The sequence below is a fragment of the Cibotium barometz genome, chromosome 20 (genome assembly GCF_041138505.1).
Source record: "Cibotium barometz isolate CiBa-2024 chromosome 20, ASM4113850v1, whole genome shotgun sequence".
NCBI classification, from domain to species: domain Eukaryota; kingdom Viridiplantae; phylum Streptophyta; class Polypodiopsida; order Cyatheales; family Cibotiaceae; genus Cibotium; species Cibotium barometz.
In genome coordinates this window covers 30912614-30933599 of record NC_141065.1, presented here as the reverse complement: position 1 = coordinate 30933599, position 20986 = coordinate 30912614, and the positions used below count along the sequence as shown (strand labels likewise).

The following is a 20986-nucleotide window of genomic DNA, read 5'->3' as shown; positions in this document are numbered from 1 at the left end:
GTGGACCTCAATAGGCTTCCCATCGGGTTGAGGGTTGTCCTCATGGTCCGACAGGTCGTCATTAAAGCGATGTGTGAGCTCCATGGAGAATAAAAAAAGGTGGTGCTGCAAGAAAACTATGTGCTGATTCTGAATTTCATAAATTAAAGAGAGGGAAAAGCACGCTATTTCATGCGAGGAAAGATGAGAAAACATGCAAAACCACCCACTTACCAATACTCCATGCATGAGAGTTGGAAACCGTATTCTGAAGCCTCACAATAGATCGTGTCCAAGGTTTTGTCACCTCCGAACAAGGTAAGACAAGTAAAAGACTCCCTAACCCACGCTTTTATAGGTGAAAAAAACACACATGTGCTTTCCCACTATAAATAAGGAGGGTGCCTTTGATAAAGTACCAGGTCCATCCTTTGCACGTTTTTCCTCAAAAAAGATAGGCACCTTAGAGTTTAACCACACCCACTTGCTTTAAAAAAAAACACACGAAAAATACCTTTATGCCATTCTTAGCAAGCGTTCACCCAAATTAACGGGCGCTTTACACAGCCCGACTTGGCACTTACTGTACTTTGCCTGGATAATTTGGTGTGGGACTGATGGTTTGTTGCAGATCATACGGGAGAACATCATGACTTGGGGCCTCTCAGCTCGCTGCCAATCCTCATCGGATAAATCTGGTACTAAAAGGTTGCTCCATACATCAAGGCCGGTGTGAAAAGGGTGTCAAAAAGCCAATCCTTTGTCCTGGGCTCCTAGAAATGTGCTTGGAAGCATTGCCGCTCGAGTAAGCTCAAGGCTTCATATTCCCGTGTCACTCTTATTTTATGGCCTTTGGACATTAGTTGAGCAATATCCTTGGAACCATGACTTTGAAGCGTAGTGCAAATGTACAACATCAGCGACTTATTATTTGGGCTTCACATTAATGTGTTGGGTTGTCTTGCTCTCTTGGACATTGGCTAGGTGGACATATACGTATAAATATATTGGAATGTTGCCGATCTAGGAGAAGGTTTGGGCTTGGTTTAGGAAAGGAAAGTGTTTTTGTACATCAGGTAAGAGGGCTCTTGTTTGGTGCACGAGGATCAGTGATGCCCTTGGTTTAGGAAAGGGAGGTGTTTGTACATTGGGTAAAAGGGCTCTTGTTTGGCGCACAAGGGTCAATGATGCCCTTAGATCTTGGGTTGAAGTGTTGGATCTAGCTAATTGGGCGAACGACGGCTATGTGGGTGTGGTCTAGTTGTGATCGTGGTTAAGAGGAAGGTCCTTGGCATTGAAATTTGATATTGGAGGCCCTTGCCCAGGGGCAAAAAGGTGGTGGTGGGGCATCTTCAACCCCTAGTGTGGTGTCTTTTGCGAGTACTCATAGCAGACATGCCTGTGATAAATTTTGCATCCATTCTTTTATCTAATGGTTTATTAAGATCTCTTTGGCCATGCTCCTGTTTACAACAGATTGAGCTTGGTTGGGATTCTTTTGAATGTTGTCACGGAGCTGAGTGAAGGGAGGAATTGGTGTGCGTGTTTTGCACAAGGAAGGTTGCATCCATTGCAAGCATATTATACTTTATTCCATCCAAGTTGATGAGCTGAGCATTGGTGCTTTTTTAATTGGGAAGATTCTCATGAGCATGTAGAGCATGCCATCCTTGATAGAGCATTGCCAACTTCATGAAAATACAGAAACTTATTAGATTACAATAACAAGATTCAAAGTTTGCATAAGTGGATAGTGCTTAAAGTTTTTGAATACTAGTCCTTTGATTGTGTAACGAAATAAGTGATGTTTTTGGAATGGGATGGGTAAACGTTTGTTACGTTTTTATGTAAACAAGTCATAAATAAGTCTTTTCTTTGTGAATGGTGCATCCCTTTTGTAACTATTTGGCCCTCCTAGCTCTATTTCACATGATGAAATCCATGCCCTGACACCAGACAGGTGGAAGAAAACATGGGGACAGGGACCATAAGGTTTGATTAAGAAAAAGCACCATTCTTGGTCAAAAGCAAGAAAAAGCAAAAAGTCAAGCAAAAAGCAAAGCCCTCTTCAAGTATAAAAAGGCTTGAACCTCTCTTTTAGCATCATGAAGGAGATCGTGGAGTGTATGTGTGGGCATCATTATGATCATGGAGAGCTTCTTCTTCGCCAACAACACCTCCAACTTGCTTTTCAGATGTATGGTTAGCCCTAGACTTGTATGGGCATATGCATGGGCGATACGGAGCTGTATGGACAGAAATTTCAAAAACCCTAAAACTGCTCCAAAAACCCTAATAACTTCTTTTTTGGAGGTTTTTATCGCCCGAAAACCATTCAAACAGGTTTTATATTAGTTTTCTTGCGAGAAAGAGCTTTTCCATGGTTTTCTTCATGGACAAGGCTATAGGAGTTGCAGAGATTACTCATGGGTTGAGCGAGTGTTTCTTGGACTTGGACATAGAGCTTAGACATGGAGAACTTGGGCATAGAGCTTGGACATGGAACATTAAGCTTGGACATAAACATGGAACTTGGACATATAGCTTGGGCATGAAGCTTGGACATGAACATGGAACTTGGATTTGGATCCAGACTTGGATTTGGATTTGAACTTGGATTTGGACTTGGATCTAGACTTGGACTTGGACTTGGATCTAGACTTGGACTTGGATTTGGACTTGGACGTGGACTTGGACTTGGATTTGGATTCATTGGACTTGGATTCATTGGAATATTAGATTTGGTACTAGCCGGGTGAGAGATACTTGTGGGTCATCCCCATGGTGTGCTTGGCATCAAAGATCTTGTGCCTCGACATTGACATTGACTTGGATATCCTACATCGGTATATCTGTTTGTTTTGTATTCATTGATTGTATTGATCCTTGGCCAACGTGCCTGTGGATTGTTTCTGAATAAATTCTTGAAAGGGAACGGGGTCTGTTTCCCGCTCAATGTGGTGTACTGTGCAAGATCCCCATTCCCTTCTCTCTCTCTCCCCTCTCTCTCTCTATATATATCTTTATCTCTTGGACATGTTGAGTCTATCACAGCACGCCTTGTTGGGCTTACACCTTTTGAAAAATGAGAGAGTTGTTCGAGTGGAGACAAAGGTGGAGACAATGGTAGCAACACACACACACATGCAGCAAGCAGGCAAAGATAGAGATAAGCACAACACTCAATGTAGATTGATGAGAATAAGTGAAGTAACATGATAAGGTCACTTACACACTCACTCACAATGGGTTCCTCACAACAGCCAATGCACTCTGGCTGTCAGTGAAGATGGAGGTGGGGGACTTTCGTTCAACACCAAGATCTGCCAAAAGGCATCTGAGCCATACACACCCCACAATGGCTATAAAAGCTACGTTGTACTCAGCTTCATAGCTCGAAGGAGCTACCGTCGGCTGCTTCGTGTTGAGCCATGATATACATGAATCATGGAGACGAAAGCACAAGCCACTAGTGGACACTCACGTGTCATAATATCCACCAATTGGAGTCAGTAAAAGCATGCATTTGAATCACCCCCCTTAGCATAGAATAGCCCAAGGGACTGAGTGCATTGCAAGTATCGGAATACTTGCTTGGCAGCTTTCTAATGCTTACTTTTGGGACTGTGTATAAACCTGCTCAACTTGGAGACCCCAAACCTTAAAGGTTGAAATCTTCTCCTCGTCAGGTTTTTGTGAGTAGCATGTTATCAATGTATAAAACGATGACCAATAAACAATTCTTACTACTCTTTACATAAATGGTACTCTCACTTGGACTGTTTACAAAAACTTTTTGCAATTAAGTATGTGCTTATCTTCTCGTACCATGCTCTGGGAGTCTGCTTAAGGTCAGGATTGTGGTCATATGAGTCATGAGGGCAAAAGTCTCATCATAATCTATGCCCTGCTCTTGAGCAAAACCCTTTGCAACAAGCCTTGCCTTGTAGCAATCCAACGCTACCATAAGCTTTACGCTTAAGCTTATAAACCCACTTCGTACTAATGGTGTTTTTAATTTAAGGCAAATTTGCCAAATACCAAGTGTCATTTGTGAGGATTGAGTCATACTCATCTTGCATGGCTTGCATCCAATGATCATTTTCTTGAGCTTCCTCAAAGGAAACAGGTTTCTCTTCATTGCATATACTGGCAATGAGAGCATGATTCACAAAAGAATAAGATGCATGATGAGAACATGCATATATTCTGCTAGGCAAAGGATTAGCTAATTTGCTATCCCGCAATGTTTGCACCAGCCATTTCGGCATATGTTTAGACTCATGTATAGCTACTCTCTTTCCTCATCCATTGCATCATCCACAATTGCCTTATCAATAGGTTGATATGTGGGCTGAAATTCGAGTTGATTTTCAGTCACTATGGGCTTACTTGCAGCGCCTTGTTGAGAATTCATTTGCTCCACATATGACTGTCCGGCATTTTACAAAGGTAGGAGTGTATCAAAGATGTCATGTGACCATACACTTTGCTGTTTTTTGCATAAAAGCATGGGCTGATCTGAGTTCTCAACAAAGACAACATCTCTAATTACCAAAATCTGCCTTGTGGCCTAGTGGGGGCTATGGTGGCCTCCATTTCCATCTTTGAGGACATGCATCTTTCTCTAGACTTGGATGCATCTATTGGGAAACTATGAGAGACAGGGTTAGGATTTAGCAGAGTGCTGGCCATTTGTGAGTTCTATTTATTTGAAGTGTGAAAGGTCAAGTGTGACATTGATGCTTAGGATGCTTATGCTAGATTAGGTGTGTGCCTATGATGGGTTTTCAAGTTTGTAAGACAATAGCTTATGGGTATGGCAGGTTGGGAACAAAAGGAGCAATTTTTACAGAGCAGAGATGGAAAAAATCAGCATGGCAGAGATGTGGTGCCACTTTGGTCAGGTTTCAGCCACCCATAGGCACCAGCCTAAAACAATCCTAGCGAGGTGCCCAAGGCTCATTTAAGGGCTGAGTATGTAAAAAGGCCTAGAAGGGGCCGAATGGGGATTTTCAATTATGGCAACACAACAAATCCAGAGAACATCGAATACCTCAAAACACTGAACTTTTTGTCCCTGATTGAAATCAGTTCTTTGATCAAAGAGCTTGTTCAAAGAATGTGTGAGGGTTATAGCTCGGATCTCCCATGAGCATCCCAAAGTATGGTCAAGCTTAATTGTTGAGAGTAAAGGTTGGTATTGATAACTTGCGGATGAGCAGCAGTCACTCCTTAAATTCAACTCAGAATCAGCTCTAGAAGTCTGCTCACTGCTTATAATCAAGGCACATCTATAATCAATTTCAGGTGCAAGAAATCAACTCTAGGTAAACTTAAATGTACCTGTCAATAGATCAATATCTGTCTCATATGCAATTCAAACAAAGAAATTAGCTACTTGCAAAATCTTCCTATGAATAGTTAGAGTAACTATTGACTCAAGATGTACGTATGATCCCCATGTTCAATGGAAGATGTACCTTTTGTTTCCAGAAAAGATCCTTCTATCAGTTGAAAACGAATGTCTGCCCGTGGGGGACTACAATTCTCCGTAGAGGTAAAATGCTCAGAGAAAGGAAAGGGATGCTCCCTCCATGGCTGGCGGCTCTCAGAGGAAGACTACATTCTGTGTGGAGGGGGGAAGAGGCACAGTGAGGGCATATAGTGCCAAGTGATATCACTATCCCTGCTGGTGATGAAGGGGCATTGCTCCAAGCACGCAGGAAGGCCGCGCGGCGTTGCCGCATGTGATCAGAGTGTCCTGCCAAATCAATCCCAATGTCCATGAAGGGTGTGGATAATGTCCGTCCAAATGTAGTTAATGGACTCTGCTGGGGGGTGGGAGTAGTGGCGATGCTGCTCATAATCTCCCACCTCTGGTCAGTGTGGGTGTCGGGGGTCCAAGAGGACACGGGGGTCATCGGTGCTGTGATGGCAGTGATCCTGAAATGTGTCAGCTGAAGTGCAACGCCATCACCATGCTCCTCATAAAGGAGGGGTGGGGGGAACACCCATGATAGTTCCAATGCTGCACTGTGACTGGGGTGCCTTCGATCCCAGCCTTTTTGAATCCTACCGTGCACTTGAAAAAATCAGCATGGTAGAGATGTGGAGCCACTTTGTGCAGGTTTCTGCCTCCCATAGGCACCAGCCTAAAACAATCCTAGGCGAAGCGCCCAAGGCTCATTTAGGGGCTGAGTATGTGAAAAGGCCTAAAAAGGGCTGAATAGGGATTTTCAATTATGGCAACACAACAAATCTAGAGAATATTGAATACCTCAAAAGACTAAATTTTTTGTCCCTGATTGCAATCAGTTCTTTGGCCAAAGAGCTTGTTCAAAGATATGTGCGAGGATTGTAGCTTGGATCTCCCATGAGCAGATCAATATCTGTCTCGTATGCAATTCAAACAAAGAGATTTGCTACTTGCAAAATCCTCCTACGAATAGTTAGAGTAACTATTGACTCAAGATGTGCGTATGATCCCCATGTTCAATGGAAGATGTACCTTTTTTTTTCTAGAAACGATCCTTCTATTAGTAAAAAACAAATGTCTGCCCGTGGGGGACTACAATCCTGCGTAAAGGTAAAATGTTCAGAGAAAGAAAGGGGTGCTCCCTCCATGGCTGGTGCCTCTCGGAGGAAGATTACGTTCTGTGGGGAGGGGAGACAAGCCAGGTTGAGGGCCAAGCATGGTTAGTTAGTACGAAAGGTACGGTACGGTACGGTACGATAAAATACGGTACTAATTGGTACCTTAAAATTTTTTGAGGTACGGTACGATATTAGTACGTTTTTTAAAAAAAAATACTTCCTAAACTTAAAAATTGTAGACAAGAAGTATGTCTGTGCAAGCCTCCAACTCCATAAGGGCAGCTCTAAAGAAGTGGACAAGAAGGCCCATGGTGGACCCCTCGCAATCTGTCATCCGCAAGAGCCTATAGAATGGAGTCATAGCAATGACAATTGCTCGAACTCTAGTCCAAAATCTCTCCTCTAGGCAAAAGCGTTGCATGGCTTTGGCCTCTTCAGTGACGTGCTCATCCCATTCGTTCCACATGGTGGAAACAACTGTCTGGCGAAGGGCGGGCCTCACATCGTATAGACGCTCCAAAACCAGCCACATGTAGGCAAAGCGGGTGGCCGATGGCTTCTTCAAGTCAAGCCTGCTATGCTCATGAAACACAGCAAGCACCTTCACCTTTAGCATGAAGAAGTTGACAATAGATGTAGCTTGTTGCACAATCCTCTTCACCCACCCGAGCGTCGCCACATCCTCCATGAGTAAGTCAATGCAATGACTCGCACATGGAGTCCACACAATGGTGGGGAATTCCTCCTCGGCCCATGCGTCGACAATTTGATGCATTGTCGGTGATGACTTGCACCACGTTTTGAGCCCCAACCTACATGGTAGATAAATCATATGAGTTGAGGGCTTTGCACAAATGACAAAATCAGCCACACTTAAGTAAAATAATGCTTACCTCTATGATCGCTTGCCTAATATGGCGGTAGATGAAACTCCCGGTAGTCTTTCTCCCCCTTCTCCCGGTGTCAACCGCACGCAAGAAGTATGTGCCAAGCGGGCAAGACACAAGGATGTTGATAATGCCACGCTTCCTTTGATCACTCCATCCATCTGTGAGAATAGAACATCCATACTTCGTCCATGCGGCTCGAATCGGGTCAAGGGCTCGATCAATTCTCTCCTTCTCTTCATCAATCTTCCTCGTGCGCATAGCCGTGTAAGAGACCCCCGTCCACCCCTCACATGGGCCCACATTCGCAATCGCCGTCACCATCTTCTTCCATTGCTCCTTTTGGAGTACATTGAAGGCAAGATTGCATTCAATAATGGTGCGAGCAATCTCTATCTCTGCAAGGCGTTGCCGCTCCTTAAGGAATGCAACCGAACCTCTCACACTACCCGTGACTTGGTGGAGAGAGGGTTGCACCCCTTCACACTCCACCACCCTTTGACTTTTGCCCAGTGCGGAGGCGGACCGTGCATCCGTGGAAGTGGCAGTGGAGGATACACCAATGAAAGAGCCGGTGGCCGCTTCATCATGTGCCGATGGTGGTGCTGGTGGTGGTGCCAGTGCGTGTGTTGATGATGCTCCTCTACTTGAATTTGAGCTGCCGCTCATCTTCCACGAAATGTCATCGGCAATGCTTTGCGGAATCTCCTTGCATGGGGCAACTTGTCCCCCAATCTTTGAAAGGTGCTGGAGAAGCCTTGTTGTTCCACTGGTGTATGACTTGCCGCAATATCGGCATGTCCAATGATGGGAGTTGGACTTCTTGGTGTCCTTCTCCACATTGAGGCAATGCAAATCAAAAGCCTCATGCTTCTCCCGAGGCATGATGGATAAGAGAAGGGCTAAAGCGTGGAGTAGAGGAGAGAGCGTAGAGAAGATGAAGTATGGGAAGAGCTTGGAGGAAGAGAACTTGGAGTAGAAGCTCAAGTGGGATGGAAGGTGAAACCGGCCTCTGATAAGTGCGGTAGATTAGCAATCACCCGTCCACTTGTAGTCTAGATGTGAAACAAAGCAGATTGGAGCTAGAGTGCCCAAATCTGAAAACACAGCGACACCTGTTGGCCCCAAAGCTTGGCGCCCCTTGCGGTATTTCTTTATTCAATTATAATAAAATGAATGGCTGAGTACAACACAAAGATCAGCCAAGAGTTTACACCTGTATATCCAATCTGACGGCCCACAAATCCTTCTTAGCACAGAGGATCTATGCACACAGATCTGTGTCTCTAAATAACACACTGTGCCTCCCTCTGATCAGCCAAGATCACTAAGCAGGCCAGCCATGGGCATACATCTGGCATAACTCAAGTGCATGATACATCATCTCAGCTCAAACATACATGTGTTGTCCAAACTCTGTCTCAACCCTTGTCAATCTGCCATACCCCTCCTCTCACAAGGGGCCAGATAACTCATATCTGCAACAACAGACATCAAGCAGTAGAAAGAGATATAGATGAACACAAACGGAGCTTACCAAATTCAGCTCGTGAAACAGCACTGGAGGAAGCAATAGCACCAATCTGTACTTGCAGGCACTTGTATCCACAACCCTGCTTCACTTATGTGCTTGTACTTGCCTGTATCCTCCTCCTGATGTGCACTCTTATGCTGTCCTTGAAAATACAGATCTGAAAATCAGCACTGTACCCGTCTGTACCACCTCGGGATACGTGCAGGAGTTGTACTTGCACAAACAGCCTGCTGTCCTGATTCTGGTCGCCTGAATCTGAGTAACCAGGCCTGTCCAGCACTTGTCTGCACCGCCTACAGCAACTGTACTTGCTGTACCTGGCTGTCCGTACACTGTACGGCAGCCGTACAGTACTGTACTGGCTGTGTACTTGCTGGTACAGCCTGTATAGGGCCTGGGCGCAGAGAATCCAGCAGAGAAGAAGAACGTTTGCAGCAGATTTCAGCAGCAGCCTGTACTTGCAGTCGTACAGTGCTGTACGGACTGCACACGTGGGAAGTACAGCTGATTATGCAGAAGAAAACAGCAGCAAACACACAGAAAATAGCAGTCGCCTCCTTCCTTGTGCTTTTCCATGCTTGAGTGTCCCTTTTGCTCCACGACTCCCCAAAAGGGAAGAGAGAGAGAGAGAAGAGAGAGAAACTCTCCAAAAGTGGCTCTCTTCCCCAAAATAATCCCTAAGGCCCCAAACTTTAAAAGTTCCCTAGGGCCACTAAGGCCTAGGGGCAACTTTTATAAACATTAAAATTTAATGTTTCTAGTTCCCCCCTTCACACCTAGGGATGTCCACACATCTTAAACTCTGTCCGGGCACCCCCCATGTGAATCATAATATATTCTGACTCTGCAACCACCATGCCCACACTTGTACTGTTCCATTTTCACAGGGCCATGACATAACCCCCTCTTGAGAAATGGCAAGCGTCCTCGATTGCATTTTGGTGATGCGTCAAAATATCCAAAGTGAAATATACAATATGGCAAGATCAGCATCCCAATCTCTCTAAGCCATACATATGTATCATCATTCACTGCAATCCAATGGCATAGTAATAGTCCAAGTTGTATACCACTGTGAACCATACATATCCACAAAAATCTCATGTGACTAGTACACATATATCATAGAAGTCTCATAAACAGATGTACTGTCAGCCTCAGTACCTTCGGGTGAGATAAAATCTGCACCAAGCGACCTCTAGATGTCATCTGAGCCTGTCTGTATCAAGGGAGTGGAGGTGCTACCCCCCTCTTGAGCATCAGGTAATGCTCCAGACCCATGCTCTGCTGAACTTGAATGAGCCACAATAAGAGTCGGCTCTAACTCAAAGGCATCGAGATAAAGCTGCAAAACCTGAGGTGAATCTGTTAAGTCACCTTCCTCCATCCACTTCGCATCCATCGGTGAATAGTTCTTGAACTTCACAAGATAGCGACGGGAAACTTTACCTCGTACCTTCCTTTCTTTATGTGCCAGTATCTGCTCTGGAATCAGAACCTCATCAAGTTCCTCAACTTCCGGCTGAGCCTCATCTGATACATCCTCAGGCACATCCCCACGGAAAGGTCTAAGAAGACTCACGTGAAAAGCATTGTGAATCCTCCAGTGATCTGGTAACTTCAAACGATAGGTTACCTCACCAATCTTTTCCAAAACCTGAAAAGGCCCATAATATCGCATGCTCAACTTAGGGAATAAGCGCTCTTTACCCTTCATCTTCTTGAGTCTAGCCTTTTCAAAGCGCAAAAGAACCCAATCACCCAATGCAAACTGTAAATCACGTCTGTGACGGTCTGCAGCTTTCTTTTGCTTCTGCTGAGTTTTCTGGAGGGCCAACTTAACTCTCCGATAAGCTTCATCCAAGCTCTCCACATACTGATCAGCCTCAAAGATCTTATCCTTTGTATGCAAAATGGGTGGTACCTTCTTCCCTCCTTCTACAATCTCAAAAGGCGCCTTGCTTGTCGAGCTATGTATAGTGTTGTTATAAGCAAACTCCACCAAAGGAAGATACTTTTCCCATTGTTGCTTGTGCTCTGACACATAACACTTGAGAAGATCCAACACTGTAGAGTTAGCCTCTTCTGACTGACCATCTGTCTGTGGATGAAATGACGATGAAAACTTGAGAGTTGTACCCATGTTGTCAAACGATCCTCTCCAAAACAAACTCGTCATCCGTGGATCACGGTCACTAATGATAGACGTAGGCAAGCCATGATACTTGAAGATGTTCGCCATGAACAACTTCACCATATGATCCACTTAAATTGTCTTCCGCACGGGAATGAAATGAGCCTGCTTACTAAACCTGCATATGATAGTCCAGATGCCATCATTTCCCGTTTGTGTCCGTGGAAGATCAAATACAAAATCCATGGCAATGCTCTCCCAAGGTCTATCCGGAATAGGTAAAGGTTGTAATAACCCTGGTGTCTTCTGACGGTCAAACTTTACCTTCTGACATACGATGCATTGCCTCACAAAGGCATCAACATCTCTTCTCAAGGTTGGCCAATAAAAGAAAGTCTCCACTGCTTTGACTGTGGCGTCAATACCTCTATGACCTGCATACGGTGGAGCATGACTTTCAATCATAACCTTGAGTCGCAATGGCCTGGTAACACACAGTCTGCCATGCATCAATAAAAACCCATCTCTGAGAGTGTAGTGCTCATGCCACTGACCCTCAGACATCTGATCATACAACCTTTCAAAATCCTCATCATGGGCATACTGCTCTTTCATTTCATCAAGCTCATGATGATAAGCAAGTGAAACTGCAGAGACCTGTGGCTTGCGTGACAAAGCATCTGCAGACTGCCACTACATTCTTTTTGCCTTCCACATGCACAATCTGGAAGTGAAACATCGACAAAAAGTTTGCCCAACGCATATGCTTCTCTGAAAGCTTAGTCTGCGTGAGGAAGTAACGCAAGGTTTGATGATCTGTCTGTACAGTGAAATCAGCCCCAAGCAAGTAGTGTTTCCATGTAGAAAGAGCGTGAATTACAGCCAACATCTCTTTCTCATACACCTGTAAATGCTTCTCGGCATCTTGCAAAACTCTACTCTCATAGGCTATCACCTGTCCCTCTTGCATGAGAACTGCACCAATGCTACTTCCACATGCATCACACTGGACAACAAAAGCCTTTCGGAGGTCCGGTAACACAAATACTGGGTCCGAAGTAAGCTTTTCTTTGAGCTTTTTGAATGCTGTAATTTCCCGATCAGCCCATCTAAACGGAGTTGCTTTCTTCGTCAAAGCATGAAGAGGCGAAGCAATTTCAGCAAAGTGCCGTATGTGAACACAATCCTAGAAAGCTGCGTACATCATGCACGGTCCTCAAAACTGGCCAATTAAGTATTGCTTCCACCTTTGCTGGATCCATACGGACTCCATGACCAGACACAATATGCCCCAAGAAATGTATCTCCTGCAAGAAAAACTCACTCTTCTTGCCATTAACCACCAATCTATGGTTTCTGAGTTCTGCAAACACAATGGCCAAATGCCTTCTATGCTCTTCCTCAGTTCGTGAATGCACAATCATATCATCAAAGAATGTGCCCACAAACTCTCTATGAGGCCTGAAAATCCTGTCCATCATTCTGTTAAATGTGGCAGGCGCATTTGTCAAACCAAAGGGCATAACCAAGAACTCATACAACCCAAATGTGGTTCGGAATGCTGTCTTATGCACATCCTCGGGTCTAATGCGTATCTGATGATACCCGCTTTTCAAGTCAATACGACTAAAAACTGTGGAGCCCTGTAAGCGGTCCAAGATGTCATCGATCCTCGGTATGGGGAATCGATTCTTGATGGTATTCTTGTTCAGTGCCCTGTAATCAATACACATGCGCCAAGAACCATCCTTCTTCTGCACTAAGAGCACAGGTGAGCAAAAGGGTGATGAGCTAGGCTGAATCAACCCCTTATTTAGAAGCTCCTGCATCTGACTCATAATTTCTTCCTGTTGGGCTGCACTAACACGATACGGCGGTCTATTCGGTGGAGTACTACCAGGAATCAGATCTATGGCATGATCTTCTGGCCTCTCAGGAGGTAATTCTCCTGGCAATGACTCGGAGAAACAGTCTTGAAACCCACTTAAGAAATCAGCCCTGTCCTTATCTAACATTGACAAATTAGACTTAGACTCATCATCCTGTGCATCCTTTACATAAATCAAGTACGCGGAGAGATGCTTTTTCATTACTGATGAAATCGCCGAAGCGGATACAATAGGAACAGATTCCCCTTTGAGTTTTACATCCAATACATGCTCTTTCCCTCTATGAGTCAGAGTAATTTTCCTATTGTAAGTATCCACCACCGCATGTACCCTGTGGCACCATGGCATCCCCAACAAAACATCACAGCCATCCAAAGGCATGATGAAGAACTCCTCGCTGTCCACATAACCCTGCAAATGAAGCCGAAGCTTCCCAATAATAGGAGTAACGGGTTCTGCATACCCTGGACAAGCCATATTTGCCTCATGTAACGGCCCCATCTCCTCTGCGCGAATCCCCAATCGGCCAGCCAAATCTGGTGAAATGAAGTTGGCTCTAGCACCTGTGTCAAAGAAGATCAAAGCATTCTGATCTCTCACTTTGCCCCATGCCCTGCACAACTCTGTAGCTTCACCACCTAGCTGCTCCCCCACAAGATCAGGAACTAAGCCTGCAGAAGGCTTTGGTTTCTTTGGCTTGGGCTCTCCTTTATTGTCAGGATCCTTTTGGGACTTCCTCTTGGGACAATTGAATGACATATGACCCTCTTCAGTACAGTAAAAACACTTTTGAGCATCTCTCAAAGCCTGTCTTTCCTCAGAAGTCCTCTTGGGCATTGGCAACTTCTTATACTTTGTCTCTGAAGACCCTTTAGCATCACGAGAAGCATGCCCAAATTTTTCAGCTTTCTTGCTCAATTTCTTACTGCCTTTAAACCCAGATGAACCACCTGTGAGTAACGCATTAGCTGTCATAGCATTTTCAATCATCTGTGACATGTTCGTTACTCTTGTCTTTATACAATAATCTCGTACCTCTTTGGGCAGCCCACAACAATACTTCTCTACCTGCTCAGATAATGGCACCGCACGATAAGAAGTCACTGATAGAAAACCAGAGTGCGGTAGATTAGCAATCACCCGTCCACTTGTAGTCTAGATGTGAAACAAAGCAGATTGGAGCTAGAGTGCCCATATCTGAAAACACAGCGACACCTGTTGGCCCCAAAGCTTGGCGCCCCTTGCGGTATTTCTTTATTCAATTATAATAAAATGAATGGCTGAGTACAACACAAAGATCAGCCAAGAGTTTACACCTGTATATCCAATCTGACGGCCCACAAATCCTTCTTAGCACAGAGGATCTATGCACACAGATCTGTGTCTCTAAATAACACACTGTGCCTCCCTCTGATCAGCCAAGATCACTAAGCAGGCCAGCCATGGGCATACATCTGGCATAACTCAAGTGCATGATACATCATCTCAGCTCAAACATACATGTGCTGTCCAAACTCTGTCTCAACCCTTGTCAATCTGCCATACCCCTCCTCTCACAAGGGGCCATATAAGTCATATCTGCAACAGACATCAAGCAGTAGAAAGAGATATAGATGAACAGAAACGGAGCTTACCAAATTCAGCTCATGAAACAGCACTGGAGGAAGCAATAGCACCAATCTGTACTTGCAGGCACTTGTATCCACAACCCTGCTTCACTTATGTGCTTGTACTTGCCTGTATCCTCCTCCTGATGTTCACTCTTATGCTGTCCTTGAAAATACAGATCTGAAAATCAGCACTGTACCCGTCTGTAGCACCTCGGGATACGTGCAGGAGTTGTACTTGCACAAACAGCCTGCTGTCCTGATTCTGGTCGCCTGAATCTGAGTAACCAGGCCTGTCCAGCACCTGTCTGCACCGCCTGCAGCAACTGTACTTGCTGTACCTGGCTGTCCGTACACTGTACGGCAGCCGTACAGTACTGTACTGGCTGTGTACTTGCTGGTACAGCCTGTATAGGGCCTGGGCGCAGAGAATCCAGCAGAGAAGAAGAACGTTTGCAGCAGATTTCAGCAGCAGCCTGCACTTGCAGTCGTACAGTGCTGTACGGACTGCACACGTGGGAAGTACAGCTGATTATGCAGAAGAAAACAGCAGCAAACACACAGAAAACAGCAGTCGCCTCCTTCCTTGTGCTTTTCCATGCTTGAGTGTCCCTTTTGCTCCACGACTCCCCAAAAGGGAAGAGAGAGAGAGAGAAGAGAGAGAAACTCTCCAAAAGTGGCTCTCTTCCCCAAAATAATCCCTAAGGCCCCAAACTTTAAAAGTTCCCTAGGGCCACTAAGGCCTAGGGGCAACTTTTATAAACATTAAAATTTAATGTTTCTAGTTCCCCCCTTCACACCTAGGGATGTCCACACATCTTAAACTCTGTCCGGGCACCCCCCATGTGAATCATAATATATTCTGACTCTGCAACCACCATGCCCACACTTGTACTGTTCCATTTTCACAGGGCCATGACAGAAGGAGCTTGGAGGAGGGTGGAGGAGAGGTGGAGGAGGGTGGAGGAGAGGCTTGGAGTAGATGGAGGGTGGTGGAGGAGAGGCTTGGAGTAGATGGAGGAGAGGCTTGGTCCTTGAGGCTTTTATAGAAGGACTCAGGAGAGATGAAAGGAAAACAACCAAAAAAACGGGCAGAAAACGGCTACTTCCAACGGGCAGAAACAGGGAAAATTCGTACCTGATCGTACGGATACATAGTACGGATACGTACGGTACGAATCGTACGTACGGCCAGATCCGTACGACGTACGGAACTAAGCATGGTGCCAAGTGATATCACCATCCCTGCTGGTGAGGAAGGGGCATTGCTCCAAGCATGCAGGAAGGCGATACGGCGTTGCCGCATGCGATCAGAGTGTCCTGCTAATCGATCCCAATGTCCATGAAGAGTGTGGATAATGTCCGTCCAAATGTAGTTAATGGACTCTGCTGGGGGGTGGGAGTAACCCTCAATATCCAAACTGCAGCATGCAGGCCAAATGTGCCAGCGGTGATGCTGCTCATGATCTCCTACCTCTGGTCAGTGTGGGTGTCAGGGGTCCAAGGGGACACGGGCCATCTGCCGTCTGTGCTGTGATGGCAGTGATCCTGAAATGTGTCAGCTGAATTGCAATGCCATCACCATGCTCCTCATAAAGGAGGGCTGGTCCTGCCTCCGTGGCCCATGCTATGGCCCTCCAAGCAACTGCCCGGGCAGTCCCTGGATCTACCGTGAAGAGCCGGAAGATCCGCCACCAAATCTGCTGAGCCCTTGGGTGATCCCAAAGGTAACGACGCCGAGACTCCTGGTGGAATCCACACCTTGTGCAAGGGGCCGGGTGTCTGCCAATCACGAGCCAAGTACCGACCACGAGGCCCCTTTGAGCAAGCTGTCAAAGGAAAAGAGTGACCTTCTTAGGTTGAAAACTGTCCCCCAGCCGCTTCCAGAGGTTGGAAAGGAAGCCGCGCGCCCGCCACTGGGGGGGGGGGGGTGTTGTGTGTGAACGCCATGATAGTTCCAGTGCTGCACTGTGGCTGGGGTGTCTTCAATCCCATCCTTTTTGATCCGGCTACCCAACCTACTGTGTACTCAAAAAAAGGAAAACCTGGATGCTCAGGTGGCAGGGTAGGGTCTCATGAGAACCACTCGCTGGGGTCCCACCGAAGAGGGGACAGAGCTCTCCCAAAGCCACAGGTGCCAAGGGGAGTCAACAGCAACTTCTATTGGAGAAGGGTCGGTGTGCCAACTACCCGCCGCTTTGGAGCGCTGCAATCCTCCTCCGAAGGGGGGAGGATATGCTGGAGATGGCCATGACTGCCTATCTCAAAGGCAAGAGGCAAGGTACCCTCTCTGATTGCGAAGATCGCAAGAGGGATGTCACATTGGTAGAAATTCGCCACCCACTGAGGCGCCAAAGAGTGGGGGGGGGGGGGGGGGTCAAGGGGGTCCCGCCAATCTGAAGGGATGGGCGGGCCGACATCGAAGATTAGCTGCCTCTCTCTTTATAGCCCAAAGAAGCTCTCGGACCTGACAGAGATAGGAAACTAGCTGAAAGTGTACCAGTTGCCAAAGGACTGGGTTGGACCCATGCAAATCTGGCCCCACAGGATGTGATTGCGAGCCCCCAACTGATGACCACTCGGTTATCCAAAAAAGAAGTGTTAGATCAAGGGTTGTCAAGAATGCTCCTCGGTGGTGTAGGGAGGAGCTTGGAAAAAGGCCCAAGCTTTCAGAAGGCTGGCTGCAAATTTTCCTCAAAAGAGGATCCAAATTTGCACGTGTGGGCATCCGTGAAGATCCACTTGGGGCTTGGGAGCCAAGGACCGCCAAGAACGGGGGTGGGAGATGAGATGTAGGCAAGGAGGAAGAGGGATGGGCGAGTCGATGTCGAGGATGAGCTTCCTCCCTCTGCAGACCCCAAAGAGGCTCTTGGACTAGATAGAGATAGGAAGCTATCTGAAAGTGGACCAGTCGCCAAAGGACTGGGTTGGACCCATATAAATCTGGCCCCTCGGGATGTGAGTCCCCAACTGACGGTCACTCAGTAATCAGAAAAAGTGATGCAAGATCAAGGGTTGTCAAGGATGCTCCTCGGTGGTGTAGGGAGGAGCATGGAAAAAGGTAGGCTGAAGAAAGGCCCAAGCTCGCAGAAGGCTTGCTGCAAATTTTTCCTTAAAAGAGGATCCAAATTTGCACGTGCGGGCATCCTTGAAGATCCACTTTGGGGCTTGGGAGCCAAGGACCACCAAGAATGGGGGTGGGAGATGAAATGCAGGTGGGGAGGAAATCCTTCCACGGCTTTCCACCTTGAAAACCATTGATCGATATTCCCTAGGCCCCCTTTGTGGATGGCGGTGTTGGATGATGACTCTCCAAGCAACCTTGGCATGGGTGGCCTCACCATTGGCCCAGAGAAAGTTCCTGAAAAGCAGCTTAACTTGGCCTATGCCAGAACGTGAGAATGCCCATCATGAAGTGATGTACCACATGGTGGCTAGAAGGATTTCATAGATGTTTATATAGTGTGCTCTCTCTCTCTCCCCCGTCTCCGGCCATTACCTCTCCAGATACATGGGGCGAGTATGCAGCCTCCCTCTACACAGTACCAGAGCAGCCACCACTACCGAACCCTCCAGAGCCTTGTCCACCCACTTCTACCTTCTTCACAGCAGAGATGGTGAGGAGGACCATCAACAGATTGCATACAGGGAGGGCACAGGATCATGAGGGCATTGTAGCCGAGCATTTCATACATGCTAGAGATATGATTGCTTTTTGACCAGTAGCATTAGCTTCCCACTCTCCCTAGTTGCTGCTTCCGGATGCCCCCCCTACTGATGTATTGTGGGGCTAGATACTTAGTTCTTTCTTTTCTTTTCCAGACAGTGTATCAGATGTCACATGGTTGTAACTTTGGTCTCATAGGTCACTTTGGCCTTTTGAAGACGTTAATATAACATTTCATTTCATTTCATTTCTCTCTCTCTCTCTCTCTCTCTCTATGCCCTTTGAATTTTTTTTAAAACTTGGAGTTCAAATTATAAACACAAACCATAGCATCTCAAGTTATAAAAATACCTTTTTTATAAAATGCCCTACACAAAAAGTAATCACCTTTCAATGTCAACCTGTTCTTTGCCTCCCCATGAAAAATTGCACACAAGTAATAACATACAATAACTAATATGTAATACAAAGTTGTTTTTTGGAGTATTCAATCAAGGCACGAGAGGCTAAAGGGGTTCCTTTCTAGATTGAACGTGTGTAGGAGGAGGGCAATCTGCTGCCTGACAAGATGTCTATACCAACCTAGCACCCAAGATACCACATGGGGATGTTGCATGCGATCCACCAAGCCGGGGGTAGGGGAGGGGCCCACCCCAAAAACCTCAAGACTTGTGCCAGTTGATTTTTGCCCCTGAGGCAAGGCAGAACACCTCAAGCTCTGCATTAAAACATTGCAATTTTCCCTCGTCGCGGGAGAGGAAGGTCGCCGTGTCGTCAACAAACTCTGGATCCAAGAGCTTCTCCATAGTCCTAATGGGCTTTCATGTGCAGAGGTCCAACCGCATGCCTGTTCCTGAAGGAAGTGAAGCCATGTGTTTTTCATCCCTTGTCATATGACCTATTTCGCTGTTATGAGCCCGTGGGAGGTTTGGCTGTGGAGCAAGTGGTGTGGGGAAACTAGCTTGGGCTGATTCATGAATGATAGGATAACTGTGCTGGGACGGTTGAGAGGGGCAATGTAAGATCAACATCGAAGGTGCGGCGAGAAAGATGATCATCATAAAGAGAATCTAGCTCATGGTGGAAATGAATGCATAAAAGGTGGAAGGGGGGGATCCCGAGGGTGTGTGGGAGGGAGACATGAGATGGTGAACGCTAGCTATGTCTAATCAGCCGCTATAGGTTGAGGTGGATTGGTAAACTCTGAGTTGTGACACACAAGAGCAGGAAACCCCATCAAACAGTCAAGTCAGGCTATTAGAAGGTGGCCATGGAGACATGCCATTATACAAGAGTAGCTCATGCATGCTTCCCATCTCCAAAAAATGCCTGCCATAGCTGGTAATATGCCCAGAATCCTGTGAGGGCCAATCCATCCTCAACTCCATAGGGTCCATCTCTGCGAACATCAGAGGATCCAGCTGTGTGCGTGCATGTGTGTGTGTGTGTGTGAGAGAGAGAGAGAGAGAGAGAGAGAGAGAGAGAGAGAGAGAGAGAGGGCTAACCATTTACCTTTGTTGGCAATAGCATGCTTTATTGACTCCATTAGAAAATCAACACTTTCAACTTGTAGACAAAAATTCCACCCATGGTACGTTTATCAACGGCGAGAGGTTGTCAAAGGCAGGTGCTAAAATCCTCAAAGTTGGAGACATCGTACAATTTGGTGCAAGCACTCGCACGTACGTTTTATGTTGCAAGGCTTCATGTTGTACATCAAATTAAATCTATAATAAAAAATATTGAACGTGTATGCCAATAGAGGCTTGTGCAATGTGCTTTGCCAATAGTCCCTCATGGTCATGGGAATGCCCGTTTTGGGGGGGGGGGAGAGAGAGAGAGAGCGTGTTATATTAACGTCTTCAAAAGACCCAAAGGGTCTATGAGACCAAAATGATGTTATATAGTGTCTATGAAATCTTGTCATGGATGAAAAAATACAACACACAGTGCATATGTACTATATGGGGAGACATTATTCACACTCTTATGGCCACATGGGCTTGTATACAGTGACCTTCCAGATCTGTGCATGCAAAGCGCACTGTTTTCATGAGGGAGTGGGATCAAGGGATCTGTTTCTCAAAACGACCCCCACAAGACTCTCTTGACACCTTTGTGCCTCACATTGGTTGAGTTCAACCTACATTTTGGGATGATGTTTTTGTAAGGTTTATTCATACGTAATAGAAGTCTCCTTTTTGCAAAAAAAAAAAGGTACATGTATATATATTGTATAAGTAATAAGTTATAACTATGCTCTCTCTCTCTCTCTCTCTCTCTCTCTCTCTCTCTCGTATCCCATCACTTATGGTACCCTATACCTGGCATAGTAGGACCTAGATTTTTCATCATGTATAAACTCAAAGTCTAAAATGTTTGTGGACCAACCTGAGGGAGCCAATCAATAGAGCCCCAATTAACATAAATGGTCTCTCTCCTCAATCTGCACATAAGCTGAGCTATAGAGCCCCAAATCCTCTAAGCAGATCTACACCCCCAATTACAATGTCGCAATGTCTCATAAGGTACTTGGAACCTGGGGCAGGCGGGGTCTACTCCAAAAATAGCCCTCCATTGATTAGTGGGAAGGCCACCATGTAAGAATAACCAAAAGAAGTGAGAGATATGGCTTTGTATGAGTGCCAAAGTTTGTGCCAAAATCTCTTTTGAATTAGCTTTCCCAATGCGG

General features: G+C 46.0%; 1 protein-coding gene across 4 annotated transcripts in view; it reads left to right on the top strand.

The window, feature by feature from the left end:
* Positions 1-20053, top strand: part of LOC147627784 (uncharacterized) — a 66988-nt gene extending 46935 nt beyond the window's left edge. For 2 of the 4 annotated variants that reach the window (XM_086814749.1, XM_086814745.1), the window contains one exon: positions 19822-20053. In XM_086814749.1, the coding sequence (XP_086670875.1) occupies positions 19822-20019 (198 nt within the window). In that variant the 3' untranslated portion in view covers positions 20020-20053. Of the gene's footprint in view, positions 1-1935; positions 2007-4805; positions 5905-19821 lie in introns of those variants that run through there. The other 2 variants (XM_086814746.1, XM_086814748.1) reach the window with 2 other exon arrangements.
* Positions 20054-20986: the final 933 nt, after the last annotated feature.